Genomic DNA, 27333 nt, shown 5'->3' on the forward strand with positions numbered 1-27333 from the left:
AGAAGTTTAACCACCCTTGCAGAGTGTCGGATTTTTGGCCAGATGCCACAAGATTCTCCAAGGTGAGTGGCCAGTATGAATATAGTCAGTAGGCACAAATGGAACTCTAAGAAATGTTTTATTGAATTAAATACTGATGCAATGGCGAGACTATTTGGTAAACCCAGTCAAGATTAAAGAACAGTACTGAGGTCTCCCAAGTGCCTGAAACCAAGATGTTTGTTTTACATTTTAAGGTTATATTTACTAAAAGTTGCGGTGATGAGTTGTTTTGATAATTAGTATGAATATGAGGACGCTATTTTAAATACTGATTGATGTGCGAGAAACTTTGTCTAAGCTTTCCAATGAGGCTTTGAGACTTGAGGGATGAAAGCATTATTATTCCTGGTACTTTCTGGGGAGTTGGGAGAGAATATATTATGCAACTAGAAATCTTACTTATTAAATGTATGCAGTGGCTGTTTAATGTGTCAGATGCAAGAGGGGTTGCAGGAAGTTATACCTCTGTATTCAGCAATAACACTCAAATACTCAGTTAAGCTTTAAAAGAATGATAGGGAATGGTAACTAGGTTCTCCCGGGATGCGTGGAGACTAAGGAGAATATCTTTAGTAGTTTATTTTTTTATCATGTTTGTGCTGTCACCTAACTTGCTAAAAGACAAATTGTTGCAATTTTCCAGTGGAGAATGTTGAACATTAATGAACAGTATAATGTAATTAACAGAGCAGTAGGGTATAAAGGGCCTGCACTTTAAATGGAGGTTAAAAATTGTACCTCTAACTTTGCACTGAGAAAGCCAGTAGAAGCAGTAACTTTTACATGACTAAGAGTGACAGGGGGCCAGAAGGAATGAAACTGGTTTAATGCAGCTATATCATGAAAGTGCAAGAGTGTGGGCTTGCTGTATCACCACAAGGAAGATGAATTTCTTGTATATAGTTAATGTGTTTATTTTCTTTAGGGAAAGAGTAAATTAATTAAATGTTTTATATACAGATCACCAATGCACTAGTTTAGAGGTACTGAAAGATATCATCCCTGATCAGAGTTTTAAAAGAGAGAAGATTTCACCATTGACTCTCAATAATGTATGAATCAAGGAAATCCTAACAATTTACCCTTTTAGCAAGAAATGCTTAAATTAATATGGGTTCATAGGTGTTTACTAGGCTAATGACCCCAAGGGCCTTTTTAAGCGTAGCCATGCATCCCAAATCTCTGACAAGTTCTGGTATCATTGTTAAGTGTAAGCAGGAGCTTGGGAGATGAAACATTTACAAGCAGGGATCTGGGAGATGAACCATTTACATGCCGCCTGTATCCATTTGAGACATAGGTGCCAAACCAGGGATGAATTTCCTGTGCCCCATCCAGTTGTCCAAGTTACATTTGAATTGGGTTAGGGAGGAACTCTGCTTCACTTGGATGGGTGTCTGTTCCAGAGACTGGGTAGTCTCTGGGGATACATACCTGTCTCTCCAGCAGGTCTTGTTTATGTCAAAGACAAGGTTCAGGTCTTTAGAAAGGGTAATTATGGTGCTGTTTGTTTTGTGGATATGCAGGAGGTCCATCAGAGTGGGGTCTGACAATGCGTTGTATGCCAGGCATGGATCTCCCTTCAACAGGCTGTAGGAGACAGAATACTGTAGGCTGCCTGCATAAGACATTTTACTTAAGCACTGTATTCTTTTAGTGAGCAACCTCTGTGGATGTTCCAGTTGTTGGATATGCCTGGTTGGGTACATACCAAAGGGGGGCATTGTACTCAATGATAGGTCTGATGAATACTGAATACAGTGAAATAATGACTTCCTTGGACCCTAGATGCCATACCTTTGTTTATAAGTTGCACAACATAGAATGATTTCCTCACTACTGTAGATACGTGATGTTCAAAGGCTAGATTACTGTATGTGTGTCTCCAAGTCTCTGACTGCTGGGTCAGCTCTCAAGAGTGTGTTGTCAATATGGTAGTTACCAGGGATGGATGACTTCCAGAAAGATACTGTTATGCATTTCTTTGCATTTAGTTTTAGTCCATGTCTCTTGACACCAGTTGTTTGTGTCGGCCCTTCCTGGAGAACATTTTTGTCAGTGGGGGATTCAATGAGAGTTCCTAATTTGCAATCATCTGCAAATTTAGTCAGCCATAGGCCACTGACATTGGCCTTGACTTCAGAGAAGTAAACTGAGGGACTCCTCTTGTGACTGGCCTCTTTGTAGAGGTGAACTCCCTAATTCTAACTTCCTGGATCCTGTCTGTGAGCCAGATGGCTATCCTAAGCATGACGTAAAGATTTATACCTAACCTCTTGAGTTTGTCAACAGTGCACAAGTGGGGTATTGTGTCAGATGCATTGGCCAGGTCAAGATAATTAATGTGAAAACTTTTGCCCTCATTCATTGCTTTAGTGACCTTCTGAAGGAGGTCCATCAGCATGAGTAGGTATGACCTGCCCTTAAAATCAAATTGAATTGGGTTCAATGTCTAGAGATATGTCATTATTGATCATTTCCATGATAATTCTTTCCATGGCTTTGCATATTAGATTAGTTAGACTTATGGGTTTGTAGTTTCCAGGGTCTGTAGATGGCCAACCTTTGTGCAGAAGGATGACTGTTGCTGTTCTCCATTCATGAGGCACAAAGCCTATTTGTAGACTATAGTTAAATAATTCTAGATGACTTGATAGGTTATATTTCTTGCTGTGCGGTGGTGCAGCGGTAGCGTTGTCACCTCACAGCAAGAGGTTCTCACATTCGATTCTCAGCTGGAGTGCCTTCTGTGTGGAGTCTGCATTTCCTCTCCGCAGTCGAGTGACGTTCAAAACACATGCATAGAATGGGCGTACCTTAGTTGAAGGTTGGGCATCGAGCTGGCACCTCGGCACTGTACAAATCTACTGCCAATCATTAGCGGACCAGAGTTCCGCTGTGGCGACCCCTAACCGGGAAAAAGAAGAAGAAGATGGGATATTGTCTAGGCCCATTGATGTGGTATTTTTGGCCTTAGAGAGAGCATTGAGGACCTGTTTCCTGGTGATAGCAGGACAGGGTTGCCAGACATCCGTATTTGAGCGGGACTGTCCGAGATCAGCAACCCAATCCCCGAGTCCCACACTGCCTCTTAAAATCCTGGCGAAAAGAGGCCACTGTTCCACATTGGCTCGTATGCAAAGCAGAGCCTCTACAGTTCAATCATAAATCGCAAAGCGGAGCTAGTTCTGTTCAGTGCAAAGCAGCGGGCTGTTCCACATTGAGCAGAAGAGGCTCTGCTGTGTGATTTTTTTTTTTTTTTTGTAACCTAGCGTGAAGGACCTTTTTTTTTTTTTTTTTTTTTTTTTCTTTATCCGTTATGTCTCTTTTCATAAGTCTGGCAACCTGATGGTATTTCCTGAGGGAAAGTTGAAGGGGAGAGAGGGCTAAAGTTGGACCTGAATTTGTCAGCCAACAGGTTTGCTATATATTCTGGCTTAGTATAGGTGACACCGATAACGAGCACAGTGAGCACTGCACACAATTTTGTATTGCCTTTGAGGTTACAGACATAGCTAAAAATGCCATGTGGTTGTCCTTGGCCTGGGAGGTCAAATTTACCTCAGAGGCAATGATGTATATAGCCTCTTAGATAAAACTAAGCTTAGCAGAATACCATTTTATTTACAAAAGTAGAAAGTAGATATTACTATGTTGCAGGAAATGCACTTAAAACAGAACATGAAGAGTTAGTTTGACAAGGCTTTAAAATAGGAGTTTTTGCAAATGTACTGGACAGCAGGAAAAGAGGAGTGTGGACACTAATAAGGTCTTCCTGTGAGTATTGATGAAATGTAATCAGTAGGACCTATGCAGCAAAATATGACACAGGAAGGGAAAGTGTTACTGAACCTTACAAAAATATATGGGTTAATAAACATTGTGGAGATAAAAAGAAATGGTGTGTACACTTACAGATTCGGACAACATGGGACTCTCTAGCATGATTAGATAGACTCTGTATAACGAAAGAGCGTAGTCATCTCATAGAGGGACTACAGACTTATCTGATAGTGGTATCAGATAATGCCCCAGTAACAAAGGAACTAAAACCCCTGAATCATAAGCTACATGAGATGAATTTGAGATTTCCAGTAGGTTAGATTAGTAATCCTTTAAAGGTAAAACAAACAGAACATGTACTTAAGGAATAATGGGCTGATTTGAGAAAAGAACAAAACTTAATAGAAAGATGGGAAAATACCAGTGATCAACTGAAAAAAGTAGTGCAACAAATAGAAGGAAAGGAATGGAAAAAAAAGAGAGATTTAGAGAAGATGTTGGGTTATAAAGATTCCATCAGTATAAGGTATTACTAACTGAAGCAGAGATCACAGAGCTGGAAGAGCTAGAAAATAGCAGGCTTATGTATCAGGATGAGGCAATAAAAGTGGCACATCCATCAACTATATTATATAATTTGCAGATTCTCGTAAAGCTACAAATATAGCTGGCATATAGGCAATACTAACAGAAAACAGAGAGAGATATTTTTAAAGTCAAGCAAGAAAAAAATAGGTAGAATTACAAGCGACCCAGAAGAAATAAAGAATTTAGGGATTTTTATACTAGACTTTTATAGAAGAGATACACAGGATGAAGACTGACAAGATAACTGATCAGAATTTATGGAAGGATTAGACTTACCCAGGTTAGGAGATGCTTCTTAGCACCTATAAAATTATCCAGCATCCATCTGCTTGTCCAGCAATAAGTGCCATTCTACACACCTGTGTTCTCAATTGGTCATTGTGATCCAGTGACCTAAACCTATTCTCGGTCCACAAACCTGTCAAATCTGCTGGGTATGGTCTCTGCTCGTACCATGTTTCTGAGGCCTGGAACCTCTTACCTGTATCCTTCAGGTCAGTACCCTCCCTCCAGTCCTTTAAGACCATTATGAAAGACTTCTAATCAAAATATAGTTCTGTTTTTGCAGAATCCCAGGATAAGCTGTATACCTAAATATGAACAAGCACCTATTCATACCGTATACCTTCTTTCTCTCCCTTCTTCACCCACTTCCTTACTTCACTTTCTCTCTTCTGACTTTCTAAATATGCATAACCCTGTTTTTTTTCTCTCTTATTGCAATTATTGTATGTATTGTACTGTCTTGCCTTTAATTTGTCTATAAACTGGATAAGATTCCTCTAAATATTAAATCATGCTTGTATAAGTTGTATCTTTTCTTAACTAATGACTTGTTATTTTCATTCATTCCTCAGTTGATAGGTCTTGGATCCAATCTCAGATCTGACTCCATTACTTTTATTAGACTCATGGATCCAGCTGTCAAGCAACCTCCCTTTACCCATAATGCTCTCTAGATGGACCTAAAGATAGGGCCCACTGGAGCTAGAGAGTCTCTATAGATGCCATGGTGGTGGCGGTGGCGGCAGCCACTATGAGGGATCTTGTAGAGCAGAGCTCCTCTGTCAGTCCCCCTTATAGGGAATCCAAGGTTTTGGACAGATTTGGCAAGCACATTAATGCTTCTGTGACCTTTGTCCTTTGGTCACTGAATTATTTAGCACATTTTAGCAGACTAAAGGGATTTGACCAAGGAGCTTTCCAAATATCTTTCAGGATCCATGTCTGTGGAGGACCAGAAAAAAGTTTCTTCACAACTGGCCACCTTACAGTCTATTTGGAATGCATCCATGAGGTTGCTCTCTCTTTCGGCTGAGGGTTCAAGCATTGTGATTAGGAGGCATGATTGGATGCACCTGTTTGATTTTGCAGAGTCCTCCAAGTCTTCGTTAATCAATGCTCCTTTTAATGGATCATCCTTGTTTGGCCCCAGATTTAAGGAAACACTGTCCAGAAGTGAGCAAGATGGAAAGACCCTGTCTGCCTTGGGATCCATTTTTCTATCAATCGGAGATCCTTTTCCTGGAATCGGTGAGGTGGTAAAAATAAGTGGTTTTGCAAGTCCTGGGGGCCTTTCCAGGAATCAAAGGAAATAGTTCTTCCCAGGGCAGAGGGGGGAACTCTAATGGAAGAATCCATCCTCATGGCAGGGTTGGCCCTCAGAACAAGGCTTTAGAAATGCCTTCTGTGACGGGCTTTACCACTGCTCCTGAAGGGTTACCCAACTGCTGCACTCTGGGGGCAGTCAGGGGGGCACTTATCTCTCCACCCAGAAGCCAGGGAATCTATCACACAATATACTTAGTTGCAGAAAATTATATCAAGAGGTTATTTCATACCACTTTCACAAATTTCCTCAGTAATAATGAAAAACATCCCTGATGTTCCACCCAAGTCAGAAGGAAGTTGCAGCTTTGGCAAGAGAATAACTGCTAGAAAAAAAGAGTAGTCCAAAAAGTCCTCCAAGATCAAGGATCCAGAACTTAGTCAAGATTTTTTTTAGTGACAAATAAGACAGGGGTCTTGAGACCATTTCTGGATCTCAGCCAGCTAAACCAGTGTGGAAAATACTCAAAGTTCTGGATGTTCATAGTTCAGTCTATTTTACCTTTGCTACAAAAGGATGACTGGATGTGCTCGATAGATCTTCAACATGCATGCATACTGTCATAGCAAACTGAACAGGTGCTCCAGAAGATACCTGCTTTTCTGCCTGGGAGCCTGTCATTAGCAGTTCAGAGCACTGCCCTTTGGCCTCACCACAGCCTACAGGATGTTCATTAAATGCATGGTGATGGTAGTGGTTTACCTGAGACTGCAGGGATTTCATGTGTCTCCATACCTAGACCACTGCCTCCTGACCACTCCATCCAGGCATCTATTGATTCAAGCAAGGTAATACTTGATCCTGTTATGTCATCAACTGGGCGTCGCAGTTAGTTACACCTAATCACAGCTTATACCTACTCACTTCCTGGAGTTTATTGATGCTTGTCTAGACATGCTCAACAAGGTAGCTTTGTTTCCTCTAATAAGAGTTCATACTCCCAGGTCACAGGTCATAAAAGTGATCACCCTTTCTTATCCTACAGTGAGACTAATCCTCCAAGCATTAGGTCAATGGCTGCAGTGATGACACTTGTTCCGTTAGCCAGATTTCATATGCGAGTCCTACAGTGGACTCTTTCAGTACCGTGATCTGTTCTTCAGCATCCTCTAAGCACTTCAGCCCCAATTTCAAAGTTTGCAAGGAATATCTTCTTTGATGGTTTCATTCAGAAAAAAGTTTGTTAATGTCACTCCTTTTTTTCTCCCACAACCAATAGCCATAGTCACCATGGATGCTTCTCAAATTGGGTGAGGGGCATATATTGGGAAGGACAATACAAGGAGCTTGGTCCCAGGAAGAGTCCAGTTTGCACTTCAGTGTCCTGGAAATGAGAGCAGTCCTACTAGCAATGCAGGCCTTTCAAGATGATGTTCATCGTGTTTCACTGTTGCAGTCATAACTGTAGGGTGCTTCTGCCGGCAGGCAGCCCGAGGTCGGCCAGAATCCCAAAGTCTGGGTCCGGCGTCGGCTGTACATGCCAGTACCCTGACGTCAGTACGCTCTGGTGCATAGCCCTCAGCCGATGCCATCTTCTCCAGTCTTTCTTGCCGTGCGGTGGAAAGCAGCTCGCAAGTCGTTGGTTAGCGTTTTTCGTACAGCAAGGATCTTTTACTTCAACATCTGGATTTTGTTCAACGTCTTCTCCTCCTGTTGGGATTTTCAGTGAACACAAAAAAGTCACATCTGATCCCTTCTCAGCAAATGGTATTCCTGGGAGCCCTTTTAAACACAACCTTACAAAGGGCCTTCCTCACTACAGAAAAACAAATACAGCTGGCTTCAATTTTCAAGACTTTGGCAACTCTACCTCAGCTCACTGCAAGGAAATTCCTGCAGGCACTGGGCTACATGGCTTCCTGCATTCTGTTGATTCCAAATGCAAGGCTTCATATGAGAAAGCTTCAATGGTATCTGAAAAGTGTGTGGTCGCAGCATTACCACGATCTGGACACTGATTCCTCTGATCCCCTGCCTCCAAAAGGAGTTCCTTTGGTGGTCCAGGGTGTGTGCTTTAAACGAAGGAAAGCCTTTCCGTCTTCCTCAACCTTCTCAAATCATAACCACGGACGCATCGGATTATGCTTGGGGAGCACATTTTCTAGGCAATTGCCAGCAGGGAACCTGGACAAAGGATCATCTTCACTGGCACATCAATCTGAAGGAAATGTTGGCAGTTCAAAATGCTCTTCTAGCCTTCAAGCACCTTTTGCATCCAGGACCTCTTTTGATTTGCACAGACAACACCACAGTCATGTGGTACATAAACAAGCAGGGGGGCTCTCATTCGTACCCCCTTTGCAGACTAGCTATGGCTTTATGGGACACAGCTCTAAATCTGAATCTTCATCTCCAGGCCCAATTCATACCAGGAGAACAGAATCTCTTAGCAGACAGCCTGAGCAGGAACATTGTGGATCCTCACGAATGGATGCTAGACACCAACTTATTCAACAGGATTACTGCAGTTTGGGGATGCCCCCAGATAGATCTGTTTGCATCCCATCTCAATCATCAGCTGCCTCACTTTTGCACCAGGTCATTCCACAAAACAGCTTGGAAAGTGGATGCCCTGTCCTTCAGCTGGAAAAACCTTTCGGGTTATGCCTTCCCTCCTCTTCCTCTACTTCCTCGGGTATTACTAAAGATAAAACAGGACAAGCCCAAATTCCTCATCTTGATTGCTCCGAATTGGCCTCGACAATTTTGGTATCCAACTTTAAGGCACCTGTTCTTGGAGCCTCCTTGGATTCTCCCTCTGAACCCTTCTCTTCTGTCCCAGCATCAGGGTCAGTTGCTACATTCCAATCTCAAGACCCTTTGCCTGACAGCTTGGCTCTTCAAAGGAATTTGATTTCTTCTAGTCTTCCCAAACAAGTTTTGGATGTTCTTTTGGAAGCTAGACGGCCTAGCACTAGGAAATCCTATGCCTCTAAATGGAAGAGATTTTGCATTTGGATGCAGGGCCGAGGTTTGGACCCTCTGGTACCTGATCTCTCTTCTATTTTGCTTTACCTTTCGGATCTTTTGTCTGATGGACTGTCTTTTTCTTCCATTAAGTTTCATGCTTCTGCTATTTCTGCTCATTTCAATACTGATCCCCCTGTTTTTTCTCATCCTTTGGTGAGACAATTCCTGAGAGGAGCTAAGAATTTAAGGCCTCCCAGGACTCCTCCTGTTCCTGCTTGGGATCTTAATTATGTTTTGGAAAAACTTACTTTGCCTCCTTTTGAGCCTGCTGCTTCTTCAGATATTAAGTTTTTATCTTGGAAGACAGTTCTTTTGTTAGCTTTGACTTCTGCCAGAAGGGTCTCAGAGTTGCAAGCTCTCATGGCTGTGGAACCATTCCTTATTTTCCACCAGGACAGAGTATCCTTGAGAACCAATCCTACTTTCTTGCCTAAGGTGATTTCGAAAGTGGCTTTAAACGAACCAATTCACCTTCCTACCTTCTTTCCTAATCCTCAGAATAAAGTGGAAAGGATTTTGCATTCCTTGGACGTGCACAGACAGTTACGATTTTATTTGGACAAGACTAAAGAGTTCAGAAAATCTAACCAATTGTTTGTTTCTTTTGCCTCCAGTTCTCTTGGTAAGGCTATTTCCAAACAAACTATTTCCAAATGGATTTCTTATGGAATAAGATTTTGTTACACTCATCATGGGAAACAGTTTCCAGGTACTGTGAGAAGTCATTCTACTAGAGCAGCTGCTACTTCTACAGCTTTTCTCAGGGGGTTCCTACCAAGGATATTTTGGAAGCTGCCACTTGGAGTTCTGTGCATACTTTTTCCAAGCATTACAATCTCCCTTTGTATTCTAAGACCAGGGCAGGCTTTGCCTCTGCTGTTTTGCAGGGTCTTCTTGCTGCCCCTTCTTCTGTCTAAACCTCCCCCCTTTTTTCCTCTGCTTTGGGATTCCACCCTACAGTTATGACTGCAACAGTGAAACACGATGAACATAGTACAGTTGTGTACACCTACCATAAATGTAGATGTTCGAGTGTCTTCACTGTTGCAGTCGGTGTTTCCCTCCCTCCTATCCCCTCTTTTTCTCTCCTTTGTGGTGTATTTGTGTTTCCTTGGTGGATTCATTTTGTTTTGATTTATTGGGGGACTTCTGACATCTAGGGCAAGAAAGGCTGGAGAAGATGGCGTCGGCTGAGGGCTATGTACCAGAACATACTGACATCAGGGTACTGGCATGTACAGCCGACTCCGGACCCAGACTTTGGGATTCTGGCCGACCTCGGGCTGCCTGCCGGCAGGAGCACCCTACAGTTATGACTGCAACAGTGAAGACACTCGAACATCTACATTTATGGTAGGTGTACACAACTGTACTTTCTACCTTCGGGGATGATTGTGATACATGCCAGACTACTGACATGTCTGTATATCAATAAAAAGGGGGCATCAGATCTTATGCATTGTGTCAAGAGACAGCGAGAGTCTGGCAGTGAGTGATCTCTTCCAGTCGCTTTCTTATGGCAATGCACATATTGGGGAAAACCAGTGTGATTGCAGACAGACTAAGCAGGTCTGTTTTTATGTCCCACTAGTAGTCTCACAATCATTGAGTGGCAGAAAAGGTTCTTCATCGATGAGGCTAGCCATGCTGCAGTCTTTTTGCTTCTGAACAAGTGCAGTAGGTTCTTTTCCCTGGTCCTTCCACAGTGGGAGCAACCAAAAGATTATGTAGTCCACAGTTAGCCCTCCTTTTACACTTACCCCTGTTACTCCTTTTCCCCAAATTTCTACGGAAAGCTTCCTGGTTGAAGACCGCAGTCATTCTCACTGTGCCCTTTTGGCCTTGATGGGTTTGGTTTCCCTTTCTCAGGCCTCACCTTTTTTATCCACCGTGGATACTGGATCCATATCCAGAACTCCTATTATACCCAACAGGGATGAAACACCTGGCTATCAAAGGCTTCTGGCTGACTGTATAATTTCTCCTTTTCCAGTGATGGCTAGGCAGCCCTGGCTTTCCTTCCCAGTTCGACAGATTCTTTTATCCTCTCAGAAACTTTTTACCAGGAAAATTTTTAAATGTAAATTGAAAAGATTTTCAGTTTAGGGCTTTCAGAGACGCTTGGAACCTTTCTGTGCCCCAGTCTCGGCAGTTCTCAATTTTTCTTTTTTGGCCTCCATTTTTGACAACCGGGCAAGTTATTCTACTTCTAAAGTTCAACTAGCAGCCATTTCAAATTTTCACTCAGGTGAAAATCATTCTTCCTTGGATTCTTTGAAATTTTGCAAGGACTTCCTTAAGGGTGCCATTTTATTCAGGCCCTCAGTTAAAGTCCCAACTCCCCTTGGGATTTGAATGTTCTGTTACAGGCTCTTACCCAACTGCCATTTGAACCTTCAGCTAAGGCTGACCTTAAATTCTTGTCCTGGGAAGCAATTATTCTGACCGCTATCACCTCTGCTAGACGAGTATCTAAACTCCAAGCCGTCTCCGCAAGACTTCCATACTTGATTGTCTGTAAGGATGGGGTCACATTATGCATGAACCCTTCTTTTTTTTTTTTTTTTTGACCTAAGGTGGCTTCCGAATTCAACATAAATCGGGTCATCAATTTACCTGTGTTCTTGCTGAAATTCTCAAATAAAAGAGAATACTTGTTGCAGATGTCTTTGGCAGCTTTGATTTTATCTGCACAGAACACAGGATTTCAGGAAAAATGACCAGTTGTTTGCTCCCCAATTTATTCTTCAAGAAGGATAGTTCTAAAGTGACCCGGGCTAAATAGTTAACTGATTGTATATCTTTTAAAGGATTTGGGTTCGTGAAGGGCCGATCTTATCTCCTGAACCTGATTGACTTCTTTGAATCAGTCTCCAGAGCTGTGGACGAGGGTAAGGCAGTCCACACAGCCTATCTGGACCTTGCCAAGGCCTTCGATACCATCCCCCATTCTGGAATCGTAGATAAACTTACTAAGCTGGGCATAAATCCCTACGTCACTCGATGGGTTGCCAACTGGCTTACTGACAGAACCTAGACTGTAAAAGTAGCCGACTCCAAATCCAGCTCCAGACAAGTGGAGTATCTCAGGGTTCAGTCCTGGGACCACTCTTGTTTGGCATCTACATATCTGTAGTACAGGACAACACTAAGGGACTCTGGCTAACAAAGTTTGCAGATGACTGCAAACTGGGAGCCATTATTGAATCCCCAAATGATGTGGATATTCTACAAAAGGGCCTTACAGAAACAGATGCTTTGTGCCAGAGCCATGGACTCAAGCTTAATGCCAAGAAGTGTATAGTTATCCCCTTTGGGAAAAAACATGTACCCATGAATTACCACATAGGTGGCAGTACACTAAACATCGAAAGTGTGATGAGAGACTTAGGGACACAGGTGGACAGTGGTCTCACCTTCGATAACCACATTGCCACAACAGTCAGGAAATCCTATGTGGCACACCTCATCACTAAGGGTTTTCATCCAGAAAAAAGGAGATCATTGTCCCACTGTACTCATTCCTCCTTAGACCCATTATAGAGTACAACACCCCATTTGGTATGTACCTCACAAGACATCTGCAACAGCTAGAAAGGCCGCAGAAATACCTCACTAAAAGAATCACAGGCCTAAAGCAGATGCCCTATGCTCACCGTCTAAAAAACTCCAGCTATATTCTGTGGCATATCGTCTACTCAGAGGCAATCTCTGTTTAACATACAAGGCCATGTCAAACCCTGAACTGTTGGACATGCTCCACTTAAAGAAATCCCAATCCCTCAGAGCCACACACTCCAGGGATCTAAACCTTGTCATCACAATGAACAAAACATGCTGTAGGGATGGGTTCCTGACCCAGATACTCCCCATACTCTGGAATAGACTGCCCATAAGCAAGGCGCCTCCTTGGCCCTCTTCAAAAGGAACCTTGATGATTTAATGGGAGGTAGGAAATTCACCCCAGGGATCACATCAGTCGCCCTGCTAGACAGGGGTCCAGGGAAGTAAATATTGTAGGAAGAAATATATGGGGAATTGTTTGGCTAGGCTTGTATAGACCCTAGGGCCGATAGCCTAGTACCAACCTATTACCTTTACCCAAGGCCTAGAATAACACAATAGAACAGACAAACTTAGAACCACAAAAGGTGGAAACACAAGGCAAAATCACTTATTTTTCCACTTTATTTAGCGCTTTCATCCTCACAGAGCAGGACTTCATCAGAATCCGTTAAGGGAGCAGTGAAGAGGTCCAGATGAAAGATGTGACTGGATCGAACTTTGTGGACACATGAAGTTACAACCAGGGGAATATATGTTGCACAGGGGCATATATGAAATATTGATTAGATTTTTGTGGAGGAAATGCAAGCAAGAGGAGTTACTTTACTTGGCCTAATGAAAATACTACTGGAAGCAAGGTCAGCAGACATTAACACGGTTAGCTAGTAGACTGTACAAAGCTCAAATCAGTAATAAATGGGGTGGATATAAGAAAAAATGTGCAGTATTGGCAAAGTAAATTGAGAATTACTCACTGACAACTCCTAGGAAGAAATATGTCCAATTCCACAGAGACCTACCAAATTGAGAAAATTGAGAATTTTCATTAGTGAAATTTCCACAAGTATTTTTGCACACCAGTTAGAATTCACAAGATGTTCCCTGAATCAAGTAATTCTTGTTGGAGGTGCTCGAAGAGCACAAGTGATTGGGAACACATATTCTGGCAATGTGAAAAACTGACAGCTCAGAAAAGAATTAAGAGAGTTATTAAAAAAATGTAGGGAAAAAAATGCAAAACTAGAAGAAGTAGAGTACTAAGCTGGAAAAAAAAAATGTTACTAGTTAGGAAAGCGTTCATCTACCTGATACTTCTAGTAGCAAAGAAAGTGGTAACAGTGAAATGGAAGTCAACAATGGAGCCTGAGGCGGGGGAGATAAAATGGTTTATAGAAGAGCTAAGAAGTCAAGTAAAATTACATTTAAAATGCTAACATCAAAAGAAATGGGGAATTTTGGGAGAACACTAGTGAAGAGCATAACCAGAAATAGACTTAGTTTGGCTTGGTCCTTCTAAAATCCCGAGGCAGAATTAATGGTATATGAGACGATGGTGAATGTAAACAAGCAAGATTTTTGAAGAAAGCTAAGAGACTTTGGATCGCTCTGTATTAATCATTGTTCTGTTTTGGGTTGTTCCTAATTTATGACCATAAGCTAATCACCCTTAACATCCACATCCCACCCCCACCCCCAGTAAAGAAACCACCATAAAAAACTTCTCCAAAGCCAACTTCATGCTACTCAAGTCAGAAGTGACAAACTTCATGACACCCATGCAGACGGGAACTGAAAGTTCAACTGCTGAATCCTACACTAAGGCACTGTACGAGCACATCCACTCATGCATGAATCGTGCCATCCCAAATAGAACCAAAATGCTCTCATCCAAAAAAAGGAAGCCAATCTGGTGGTCCCCTGCCATAAACAAACTTTACAACAAAAGGAAGAAACTTTTGCAGAAAAGAGGAAAATCCCAGGATGCAAAAACTCCCTTACTAGCCTCAGTAAGAAACTGAGATGCCTCATAAAATCCTCCAAAGCTAGTTACGAAAATAAAATTGCCAAAGATTCCAAAGACAACCACAAAGCATTCTATAACTATGTCAAAAATCTAAATGGCAATGCTCAGATCTGCTCTGAGCTAAAACAGAATGGCATTAAATATACTGTTCCAAAGGATATTGCCAATATCCTGGCAGATCGATTCACTGCCAACTTCACCCCCCTCTCACCCCCTAAATGGCCCATCTGAATACCGGAAGATTGCCAAATTCCAGTAATAACGGCCACACAGGTACAAAACGCACTCTCTATAGCCAAGAATACAGCATCCATGGGACCAGATGACATCCCGGGCTGTGTACTACATGAACTACAATATGAACTGGCACCTCACCCAAGAGTCATGTTTAATCATAGCCTCACCTCAGGTTTCGTGCCCACTGAGTGGCACAGAGCTAGTTATCCCAATCCACAAGGGGGGATCCACCTTGGATCCCGGAAACTACCGTCCCATCAGTCTGACAAGCCTTATCTGCAAGGCCATGGAGTGTATTATCATGGAACTTATAAACAAAGACATTGGCAACCTTCAAACACTGGACCCCACCCAGTTTGGGTTTGTGAAGGGCCAATCTTGTCTCCTGAACCTGATTGACTTCTTTGAATCAGTCTCCAGAGCCATGGACAAGGGTAAGGTGGTCCACACAGCCTATCTAGACCTTGCCAAGGCCTTTGACACCATCCCCCACTAAAGAATCATAGATAAACTTACTAAGTTGGGCATTAATCCCTATGTCACCCAATGGGTTGCTAAATGGCTTACTGATAGAACCCACACTGTAAAAGTAGCCGACTCCAAATCCAGCTCCAGACAAGTGACAAGTGGAGTACCTCAGGGTTCAGTCCTGGGGCCGCTCTTGTTTGGCATCTACTTCTCTGAAGTACAGGTCAACACTAAGGGACTCTGGCTAACAAAGTTTGCAGATGACTGCAAACTGGGAGCCATTATTGAATCCCCAAATGATGTGGATACTCTACAAAATGGCCTTACAGAAACAGATGCTTGGTGCCAGAGCCATGGGCTCAAGCTCAATGCCAAGAAATGTATTGTTATCCCCTTTGGGAAAAAACATGTATCCATGAATTACCATATAGGTGGCAGTACACTAAACACAGAAAGTGTGATAAGAGACTTAGGGACACAGGTGGACAGTGGTCTCACCTTCGATAACCACATCGCCACAACAGTCAGGAAATCCTTCTATGTGGCACACCTCATCACGAAGGGCTTTTCAGAAAAAAGGAGGTCATTGTCCCACTGTACTCATCCCTCATTAGACCCATTATAGAATACAACACCCCATTTGGTATGTACCTCTCAAGACATCTGCAACAACTGGAAAGGCCTCAGAAATACCTCACTAAAAGAATCACAGGCCTAAAGCAGATGCCCTACGCTGACCGCCTTAAAAAACTCCAGCTATACTCTGTCACATATTGTCTACTCCGAGGCGATCTCTGCTTAACATACAAGGCCATGTCAAACCCAGAGCTGTTGGACATGCTACACTTAAAGAAATCCCAATCCCTCAGAGCTACACACTCCAGGGATCTAAACCTTGTCATCACAATAAACAAAACATGCTGGAGGGATAGGTTCCTGACCCAGAGACTCCCCAGACTCTGGAATAGATTGCCCATACATGTAAAGCAGAGTGCCTCTTTGGACCTCTTCCAGAGGAACCTTGATGATTGGATGGGAGAAAGGAAATTCACCCCAGGGATCACGTCAGTCGCCCTGCTAGACAGGGGTCCAGGAAAGTAAATAATGTGGGAAGAAATAGCCAGGGAATTGTTATAGCTAGGCTTGTATAGGCCATAGGGCTGATAGCCTAGTACCAACCTATGAACCTATGTAATGTGAAGGTTAATAATCACTACTATGATCCATTCACATTATTAGTAAATTTAAATTCAGCTTCCTAAATTACTTATGTATAGAAATTTTGTTTAGTGTTTGTATAAAGCATTGTCTTTGGTTTTAATTGCAAAAACATGTTCACTCTGAATTCTTTCAGTTTTCAAGCCTAAAATCTGTATTAAAAAAAAAAATCATCAATCCTATTTTTAACTTGGAGTTGAGGTATCACCCCAACTGTTGCTACCTTCATTGATTCAAAACCAGTCTCCTTCCTCCTTGGAAGTCATGTTCAGCTGTCACATGTCTTTTCTCACACAATTTTCAACCATTTGCTGGCTGGATGTCTTCATTTCCTTCTGCCTTCTTTCCTCTGTCATATCTGTTTTACAAAATCATCATTTGCTTTCATGCATCTGTAACTAGACCACCAAAATCTATTCTCCCTGACCTTCTCTGCAGATGGGGGCCTCTTTGGCTTCCGCTTTGATGTCCTACTTTCTTTGTCCTATAACATGCTTCCTGCTACCCGTCTTAAGCACTTCATCTCCATTACCTTTCTCAGTTGCTTTGCCGTCACCACCCTGGTTTATGTGCCACATAGCATCACTGGTCTAGCCACTGTTTTGTACACATTACTTTTCAGTTTCTTTGGCCTTCCTATAGTGCACATTATCCCTGGCACTTTTTTGCAGCACCTTTGGTTATAGCTTTGACCTCATTCAGACTTACTTTTTTTTGTCAACCACACCTCCCATATACTTGAAGCTGTTAAACGGTTTCCATTCTGTTTCAGTTTTCAGCGTGTTCTGATTTCCACCATTTGCTGCTATGACCTCTACATTGTCTGTACTCAATTTCATCCCATGTGCTTTTGATTTTGCATTCCATTACCCTGCATCATTTGCTGAAGTTTCTGCTCAGGATTTGCTTGTAGTGATGTATCTCCCTTCTGTCACCTGTTTGATGATGGAGAGTTGAACTATAATGCATGTCCACTCACAGTGGTACCCCCCGGCAAGTTTGAACACTGTGTGTGTGTGTCATTGAATTCTTAAACATAGTCTGCACTAATTGTAAATAGTTACACAGCTGTATCTTAGTTCATGACAGCAGCAATAATTGCCAGCTTTGTTGTTTTTATGGAACCTGTACATGTACCTATATGTGATTTTAATCATATTGTAGAACATTAATGTCTACTGTATACTGCTTTGTTCTTTTGTTATACTGTGCAATCCAGGCTGAGTCTGCAGTTGGTCATTGCTGTTCAGTGCTCTACCCATGAAAACTATGTAAAAATAAATCAATAAATGTTTGTGGTCATTGCAGGATTGCCCAATTAAGCCTTCTTGGAACCTTGTCATGTGCTTTTCTCCAAATCTGGGAATGCCCAGTTGAACTCTGTCATCTTCTCCAGCTTCCTTTTCCTGTCTTGTCTCACTGAAAGTATCATGTCAGATGTCCAAAAAATAATATGATTGTGATGCAGGTAAACTGGTCCCCCAGAAATACAAATGATGCAGAGCAAAATAGGTGGAGGCACCAGACCACAGCGAATAAAACCATAAAAATTTATTCCAGGAAGAAACAGGCGAACGCTTTCGCAGCCAAAAGCTGCTTCATCAGACAAACCGTCATTATATTTCCTGTTATTTAAATCCATACCAACCAATCCTCAGACAGAAACAATTAACAGACAAAAAAATCTATTAAGCTGTACACTACCTATTATAAAAAATGTTAATGTCTAAGAACTCAGTTGATTCAGGAAAACTCTTAGCAGTGAACTTTAAAAAGTCAGTGCTGTTGTTAATATCATTCAGGAAACATCTAAGCATACTTTCACCTCCTTCCCATAAGAGGAAGAGGTGATCCACAAACCTTCGGTAAAATACTACATGCCCCTGTAGAGCTCCCCTTAAAATGTTGTGAGGCTCCCAGATAAATTGCCCATAAAAGCCATACTAGCTAGAAGACCACTCAATAGGTAATTTAACAAGAAATGGTTTTATATATATATTACATCTTTATATATATATATATATATATATATATATATATATATATATATATGTATATATAGGTTCATAGGTTGGTACTAGGCTATAAGCCCTAGGGCCTATACAAGCCTAGCCATAACAATTCCCTGGCTATTTCTTCCCACATTATTTACTTTCCTGGACCCCTGTCTAGCAGGGCGACTGACGTGATCCCTGGGGTGAATTTCTTTTCTCCCATCCAATCGTCAAGGTTCCTCTTGAAGAGGTCCAAAGAGGCACTCTGCTTTACATGTATGGGCAATCTATTCCAGAGTCTGGGGAGTCTCTGGGTCAGGAACCTATCCCTCCAGCATGTTTTGTTTATTGTGATGACAAGGTTTAGATCCCTGGAGCGTGTAGCTCTGAGGAATTGGGATTTCTTTAAGTGTAGCATGTCCAACAGCTCTGGGTTTGACATGGCCTTGTATGTTAAGCAGAGATCGCCTCTGAGTAGACGATATGCGATAGAGTATAGCTGGAGTTTTTTAAGGCGGTCAGCGTAGGGCATCTGCTTTAGGCCTGTGATTCTTTTAGTGAGGTATTTCTGAGGCCTTTCCAGTTGTTGCAGATGTCTTGAGAGGTACATACCAAATGGGGCGTTGTATTCTATAATGGGTCTAATGAGGGATGAGTACAGTGGGACAATGACCTCCTTTTTTCTGGATGAAAAGCCCTTCGTGATGAGGTGTGCCACATAAAAGGATTTCCTGACTGTTGTGGCGATGTGGTTATCGAAGGTGAGACCACTGTCCACCTGTGTCCCTAAGTCTCTTATCACACTTTCTGTGTTTAGTGTACTGCCACCTATATGGTAATTCATGGATACATGTTTTTTTCCCAAAGGGGATAACAATACATTTCTTGGCACTGAGCTTGAGCCCATGACTCTGGCACCAAGCATCTGTTTCTGTAAGGCCCTTTTGTAGAGTATCCACATCATTTGGGGATTCAATAATGGCTCCCAGTTTGCAGTCATCTGCAGACTTTAACCAGAGTCCCTTAGTGTTGACCTGTACTTCAGAGAAGTAGATGCCAAACAAGAGCGGCCCCAGGACTGAACCCTGAGGTACTCCACTTGTCACTTGTCTGGAGTTGGATTTGGAGTCGGCTACTTTTACAGTGTGGGTTCTATCAGTAAGCCATTTAGCAACCCATTGGGTGACATAGGGATTAATGCCCAAGTTAGTAAGTTTATCTATGATTCCAGAGTGGGGGATGGTGTCAAAGGCCTTGGCAAGGTCTAGATAGGCTGTGTGGACCACCTTACCCTTGTCCATGGCTCTGGAGACTGATTCAAAGAAGTCAATCAGGTTCAGGAGACAAGATCGGCCCTTCACAAACCCAAACTGGGTGGGGTCCAGTGTTTGAAGGTTGCCAATGTCTTTGTTTATAAGTTCCATGGTAATACGCTCCATGGCCTTGCAGATAAGGCTTGTCAGACTGATGGGACGGTAGTTTCTGGGATCCAAGGTGGATCCTCCCTTGTGGATTGGGATAACTGTAGCTCTGCGCCACTCAGTGGGCACGAAACCTGAGGTGAGGCTATGATTAAACATGACACTTAGGTGAGGTGCCAGTTCATATTGTAGTTCATGTAGTACACAGCCCGGGATGTCATCTGGTCCCATGGATGCTGTATTCTTGGCTTTAGAGAGTACGTTTTGTACCTGTGTGGCCGTTATTACTGGAATTTGGCAATCTTCCGGTATTGAGATGGGCCATTTAGGGGGTGAGAGGGGGGTGAAGTTGGCACTATATATATATATATATATATATATATCTCACATTTTTATACACACACACACACACACACACACACACATATATATATATATATATATATATATATATATATATGACATTTTTATATACACATTTTTATACTTATTACATTTTTTATAATAGATTTTTTGTGTGTTAATTGTTTCTGTCTAAGGATTGGTTGGTATGGATTTAAATAACAGGAAATGTAGTGATTGTCTGATGAAGCAGCTTTTGGCTGCAAAAGCGCTCACCAGTTTCTTCTTGGAATAAGTTATGGTTTTATTTGCTGTGGTCTGGTGCTTCCATCTATTTTGCTGTGTATCATGTCAGATGTACTGTATCCTTATCTATATTCAAACTACTCATCTTCTGTGTTAACTTTCTGCTACTCTGCATATTTGCTTATCAGTCACTTTTTCCAATATGTTTTCATACAGTATGAGTGGAGTTTGATATCTGTGCTTCTTGCAGCTGTGAATATCAATTTCGTCTTGTACATTGGAACTGGAATGCTTACTCTCCTGTGCCCTGTGATATGCCCCATTCTTCATACTGCAGTAAGTACCCTCGGGAGCCATTTATCATCTAATGCACGCACCCAGTTTTATAATTATAGCTGTTGTTAGTCCATCTGAACCTACCACTTTCCCTCAGTCATTTTTCTTAGTGCACTTACTACTTCTAATACTTCTACTAGTACTAGTACTACTACTGCTGTTACTACTGTGACGGGTTCATGTCACAGTTTGAATTTTACTTTGTAGTACAAGGTATCTAGTTCCTTATATGTCAGATTAGCAATTGCTAGCTAGACAAAAGTGAAGCCTAGAATTGTCAGATTAGTATACACAAACTTTAATTCCTGACCATCTTGTAAAATACTTTGTATTCTTTGATTTACTAGGGAATTTTTTTTTGTTTACCCGCTTAAACCCTAATTTTGGTCAAAAATGTAAAAATAACTTTTTTTTTGTTTAAACACAGTAAATTGTGTGATAAAGAATTCTTTACCCCGTTCAAGGCTATATGTTTAATCATGTAATCTGTTACTGTTTTATACCTAAACTTATAAAATGTGATCGATTTTTGTAATTTTATTAAGTTTATAGTTCTGGTGCTCAGAGCTGTTAGAATGTTATAAGATTTAAGTAAGTTATGGTATGTAGCCCATAAACATATTGTTATCTTTCCTCATTCAGCAAATGTAGCACATGAGAATATACTGTATGAGTAACACACTAGTGATATCATGAGTCCTGGTTCCAGAGACTCAGCTATGTGTCAGTCTGTCCTTGTTTAGCTTTGTGGGTGGAGTTTGTGTGCCTGACAAGAGTCACAGATAACTAGGGCATTGACAGAGCTTTTGTATGTGGCTGCATGCTCCATGGACCTTAAGTGTAAATGTTTTGTCTAATTGCAGTTTTTTCACATTGTAGTATGCTGTGCAGGCTGTACCTGAAAAGTTTCACTAGTGAATGGTGTGATTAGTGAGGTGAACAAGCATTCTTCACTAGTGAATGGTGTGATTAGTGAGGTGAACAAGCATTCAGTGTATGAAGTGTGTACTAGAGATTTAATGTCTGAGTTGATTCCTAAATGACTGTTTTCCTAATGGCTATTTTAAATGGACCACTTTATTGTTTGATCTTCTTCTCTTCTTTTGTGTTATCAGTTATTAAAGCTCTCAGTCCCTGCTTCTTAAAATGTTTTACTGTTTTATAGATTCCTGACAAGTTTATAGGATGTTGCTACACATGTAATGCAGTTTTATGTCTTTAGCAGCAAATGTTTTTAGATTCTGTTATAGAATAAAAACTAAATAAATAAAAAAACAGAGAAACTAGTGGTCTTAACTTTGTTGATGGGCTCAGTCACGGTAATTCCCCAAAATAATGAAAACCAGGTAGTGTTCCAAAACAAGAAGCCTTTATTTGTCAAAGGCGAGTGATCTTTGATGAGGCTGGAGATGCACAGATTGCTATGCTTGTTCATTGTTTATATTCTGTTATAACACACTTAGTCCAGCTACTTTTGTCAGTTTGTTCCACTGCAGTGACAGCAAGGCTGATTAAATGCCATTGTATGTATAAAATGCATTAGTGTCATTAGTGTTACCCAGCTAGAAAATGCTTGAATTCATATTTTATGACTAATGTTCTCAATGTTTACCTTTTGGATATCTAGGGCATCTAACCAGTGTGTGTCTTCTAATTCTGGGCACGCTGTAGTCAGTTTTACAGTTTTTCAAAGAAGGTTACAGGACCTGGCAACATTGCTGCTTCATACTTCTGATTTTCCAGTTTGTTTCCTAGGATGGAGTGCCTTGTTTACGTAGTGTACTCATCCTCTCCGTGGTTTTTTAATTTCTTCAAATGTTTTGGGTTTCTAATACCATGATAGGAATGAACCCCATTCCAAAGGCAAATTACAATTAAAGTTCATAAAATTAGTATTGTTTCAATCTTTGATGTCAGCCAAAAGTGCTTTTCACAGCACCTGCAATGTCACCAGTAATGACTCTTTTTGCCGTTCATATGGAGTTACATGTATTGGAAACATAAAGAATCTACAATTGTATTTAGATACAAGACCCGTTCCTCTTACTACTGTTGGAACTGTCTGGGTATCTTTCTTCCACATTGCTCATGTTTCATCCTGTTTCTGTCTGTGTGGGTTTCTGATTGGTGCTTTGGTTTGCTTCCACACCCTAAAGATGTGTTGTAGATGAACTGGCATTCCTCAAGCTTGCATGTGGATGTGAGTGCAGTGAGAGAGACAGAGTGAATGTTGGCGTACATTCTTTGATGGGTTGGAGCCTTCTTCAGGATGAGCTTTTCTGCCTTGCACACACTGAGTTGTAGGATTAGCTTCAGCTCTCCCACAACCCTTCACTGGAATGTAGCTGCTTGAAGTAGGTGACTTAAAAGTTACATTTCATGGTTATAGCATGTGTTGCTGAATATTAATGAAAAAATAGTACATTGCAACAAACTCAGTAAGTGCCATAGAGATGGGTTTCTCTTGAACACACTCATTTTCTGTACAACTTTTGTTGGAAAGCACAGAATGAACAGTGTACATATTGGAAAAAAAGAACCTTTCTCATTGTGAAAATCTGAGGGGCTACCAGCTCAGCCAGATAGCATTTTGTAAATAATTCTATGTCATTGTAAATATTAATATGATCCACAGGCTTGTTTGTCAAATATAGGAAACTGTGTTATGTGTTGAGCTTCAAAAATGTAACCACAGTGCACCCTGCTGGAAGAAAGCAGATAAGTAAAGAATTTTACAACTGTGTGTGATCTTAAGCTTGGAGACAGATTGTTTGCAGCTGGAAATTCTGTCTATTCTCCTAAGACACAGATAATTACTAGCTTTCACTTGCAAAGTGTATTTTATTGCTGTTGCTTCCTGGCAGGTGCAGATTACAAAGAAATGTTAAATTTTAAGTTCTGTGAGACTGGGAAACTTGAGCAGAAGTGTCAAGAATGATGTAATCTGAAATGACTCAGCAGTAATGTGTATTATCAATTTAAGACCATCTCAGAGAGAAAGAGGTGGCATTTTGTATTTTGTTCTGAATCTGACAGCACTGTGCTTTGCTCTGTAAGTAGGATCTTAGATCTTAGTATTTCTCTTAGAGACAGATAGGACTATAGCCAGATTAGTCTAGCTGTTTTTCTATATTTATGTCAGACTGTCCTACAATGTTGTTTTAAAGTATTTCCTGTAATTTCTGAACTCTCTTAATGTCATTGTATTGAATTAATAAGCATTGTCTTGTGTTTTAATAATAAAAACATTTTAATTGTGGTGTTTTGTGTAGAGATAATTTAAGCTCTTAGCATACTTGCATGTATTTGGTTGGACTGTATAAGCTACTCCTAAATGGCCTTCAATTCTCAGTCACACTTGCCAATTGGATAATAATAACATTGCACAGTAGAACTGGACACCCTTTGGTAAGGGCCTTTATAGTAGCTGTTAGTAGTAGTTGGTGGCAGTCGGTGCTACCATATAGTCTCGTTAGAACGGGGAATAGCTGGAGAACCTGTGCCAGCCTTCCCCAGGAGTATCTGCCTGTTTGTATGTAACTCAAATCTCAAAGTGTGTTTGTGTGTGTGTCAGCTACTTGGGCAGGGAAATGAAGCACTGGTTGAACAGAGAGGGTGCTGGAGGTTTTGGCTTGACCACTCGGCTGAGATTTGAACTCTATAGCTGTGCCAGTTGGGACTCTTATTGAGGATCTGGAGAGAAAGGGAGAAACCAGCCCAGACTGACTGTGATCTCTGTATGCTCTTAAGGGAAATTGTACTTTACTGTTTGTGTACTTGTTATCCTCCCAATGTGGACGCCCCTCACTGATGCTAGTGGTGAGGATTGAGGCTCCTTAATTACTGGGCCACTGCAGGGGCATCACACTCATGTTCACTGATGTTGGTAGTTAAGGACTAGCACTGCTGAAAAGTAGCTGGGCAAGTAGACTGAACGGGGGGGGGGGGTTATAAAGGCTTGCCTTTATTAAAACATTTTCGGTGTCATGTTTAACATCAGTGTTGCATCATTGAGCAAAGGAAATTCAGTGTGATTTTTGTATGTTACTTTAGAGCTTGAAGAAGTTAAACCATGCCAACGTAGTCAGACTGAAAGAAGTGATCCGAGAAAATAATCATCTGTATTTTGTGTTGGAGTACATGAAAGAAAACCTCTATCAACTGATGAAAGAAAGGTACCTTTGTAAAACCTTTTAGAAACGTATACTGTATAGGCAAATAGTGTAAGAGCTATTGATTTGTTTTGAAAGATCTGTTATTGTCCTTTAAGGTATGTAGGCCTTCATGCTGTCCAGATTGAAGGTAAGGTAGAACACTTAAAATGTTCTACTAAATGCATTTAGCTTTAAATATTGCATATAGTTTCTTGTACTGAACACATATTGTATATCGATATACTTTTTCTTTGAAATTTAAATATTAGATTGGAAACCTGTAAGTACTCTTAAAAATGGGAGGACGTCACAACTTTGGATGTGCTATCTTGCTGCCTTAATATGATTACTTATTAAGATGAAAGCCAAGTTGTAGACCTTGCAGATGGAAGATTTCTGACAAGGTAGAGGAAGCACCCTTTTTAAATGATATAAGTATGACAGACATCTGTGTGTGTGAGTGGTCCCAGAAAAATGACTGCTGAGAAACTGAAGCACTGTTGGCTGCCACTGTTTAAGGACTTGGTATTGAAAGATGTAATTTGATTCCAATACCACACCGGACTCACTCTTGTATCTATTTTTGCTACCTGCATCATCATTTATTCAGATTATATTTTAGATGATTTTCCTTCACCTTGTATTTTAAATTTTTTTCTCCCTGTTGGGAATGATTTTTGTCTTGTATCACATATAAAGTCAATAAAAGAAGCATTGCATTATTTATATTTCTTGTTTAAGTGCTCCTGCAGAAAGATTCACTTAAGACTAATACCTTTACAGTAGACCTAAATGGCTTAAATTTTTCAGCAGGCATTTTTCTGGGCTCCTCCCACACAGATGTCTGTCAGGCTTATGTCATTTAAAAAGGCTGCTTCCTCAATCTTGTCACAGAATATTCCTTCATTTTGCAAGGTCTACAACCTGACTTTTGTCTAGTAGTTTGTGTCACTTTTATTTAAAAGTCCTCAAATGTTAGCATGTTTACATGTTCAGCATTCTGGTGCTTTATTTTTCAAGTAAAGAAGTGCTAGTTTTGAAAATGTATGTTTACTCGTACTCATCCACAGTGTTTGCTTAGCTTAAGCCTAGACTTTGATATGAAAACCGTCAGATGTTTGTTTTCTTGTCAATAAGGGCAACAGACAAAAAGGAAGACAAGGGCTAAAAAACTGCATCCTTCAGTGTTAGAAATTTCTTGCCATGGGAAAATGAGACCAGAATAAAAATTGCAGGGTAGAGCAGGTAGAGTGGAATTTCTGACCTTCATAGTCAGCAGCTGGTAAAATAAAGAGTGACTTTTTTTTATTTCTTTCAATGCTCATTTGCCTGTTTTTTCCATTTGATTTCTGGGTAAGCAATCATTTTTCATAACCCTGTTTTATGCTGACAATCTAACACAAAGGGTAGAACTAAGGGGAAGCAGAAGAAAATAATAAAGGAAAAAGTGATGTTAAGAAAGATAAAATGCAGGGAGAAAGGATAATACAAAATCTTCAGACCATATGTCAGTCACTGCTGTAAGTCTCATGTTTTCTGCAAATTCTCTTTACATACCATCAGCAACTTGATTCTTCTTGTAAAAAAGTAGCCATGTTTACTACCATGATCTAGCACTGATCATATCAGTGCTTCTTGATCCACTCTTATGGTTGGCTCAGATTTATTTACAAAAATAATCATTGGTTCATACCCACTCCTGATAAATGTCCTTAGAGAGATACAAGATATTTCTTCATAATCGTAGCTGCCTTCAGCAAATCTAGTAACCAGTATGGTGAATTTCTTTTCCAACTGTTTAAATTTGGTTTAAACTTCCTACAGTTTTCAGATGTCCTCCCAGTCATCTTAAAAAAGAGCTGAAGCACTTTCTTTAGGCTGTTTTTCTTTCAGTCATGGAGTGAAAATTTGGCTTTGACTTCCCTTACTTTATCCCCAGGTCAAAACTGCTGCTAACAGTATGTGTTTTTTTCCTTCCTCCTCCTTTCCTATCGCCTACCAGTTCAGTTTTATCACTTGGATCTTTGCTCATCCTAGTGTACTTTCTTTTATGTAGCACTATCGCTGCAGTCCTTCTATTCGCTCTTTTCTGTCTTATTTTTCTTTTCTTTATGGAATGCTTTGCTTATCTTCCTTCTTAATCCCGGATTGTTTTTTTTTAAACACCTTTATTGAATTATCACTTGTGACATTGATTATTATCTTGGCTCCTTTAGTCTTTTTTTTGTTTTTTTAATCTTTCAGCTCTGTCTCTTTTTGAGTTACAAATCTGTTGGACACACTTGTCATACACCTGGGTTTGGCTGCCTGCTTTCTCTCTACTACTCCTTTATTT

The 27333-nt window shown here is 40.9% G+C and overlaps 1 protein-coding gene across 1 annotated transcript in view; it reads left to right on the forward strand.

The window, feature by feature from the left end:
- The window catches only part of CILK1 (ciliogenesis associated kinase 1), a 1332417-nt gene that overhangs the window by 469185 nt on the left and 835899 nt on the right, over positions 1-27333 (forward strand). Inside the window, exon 5 of the mRNA XM_044064111.1 lies at positions 24898-25019. Coding sequence (XP_043920046.1) covers positions 24898-25019 — 122 coding nt within the window. The remainder of the gene's footprint in view (positions 1-24897; positions 25020-27333) is intronic.

This window comes from Protopterus annectens, chromosome 2.part2 (assembly GCF_019279795.1).
Source record: "Protopterus annectens isolate FY-2018-M chromosome 2.part2, PAN1.0, whole genome shotgun sequence".
In the NCBI taxonomy this organism is placed as follows: domain Eukaryota; kingdom Metazoa; phylum Chordata; order Ceratodontiformes; family Protopteridae; genus Protopterus; species Protopterus annectens.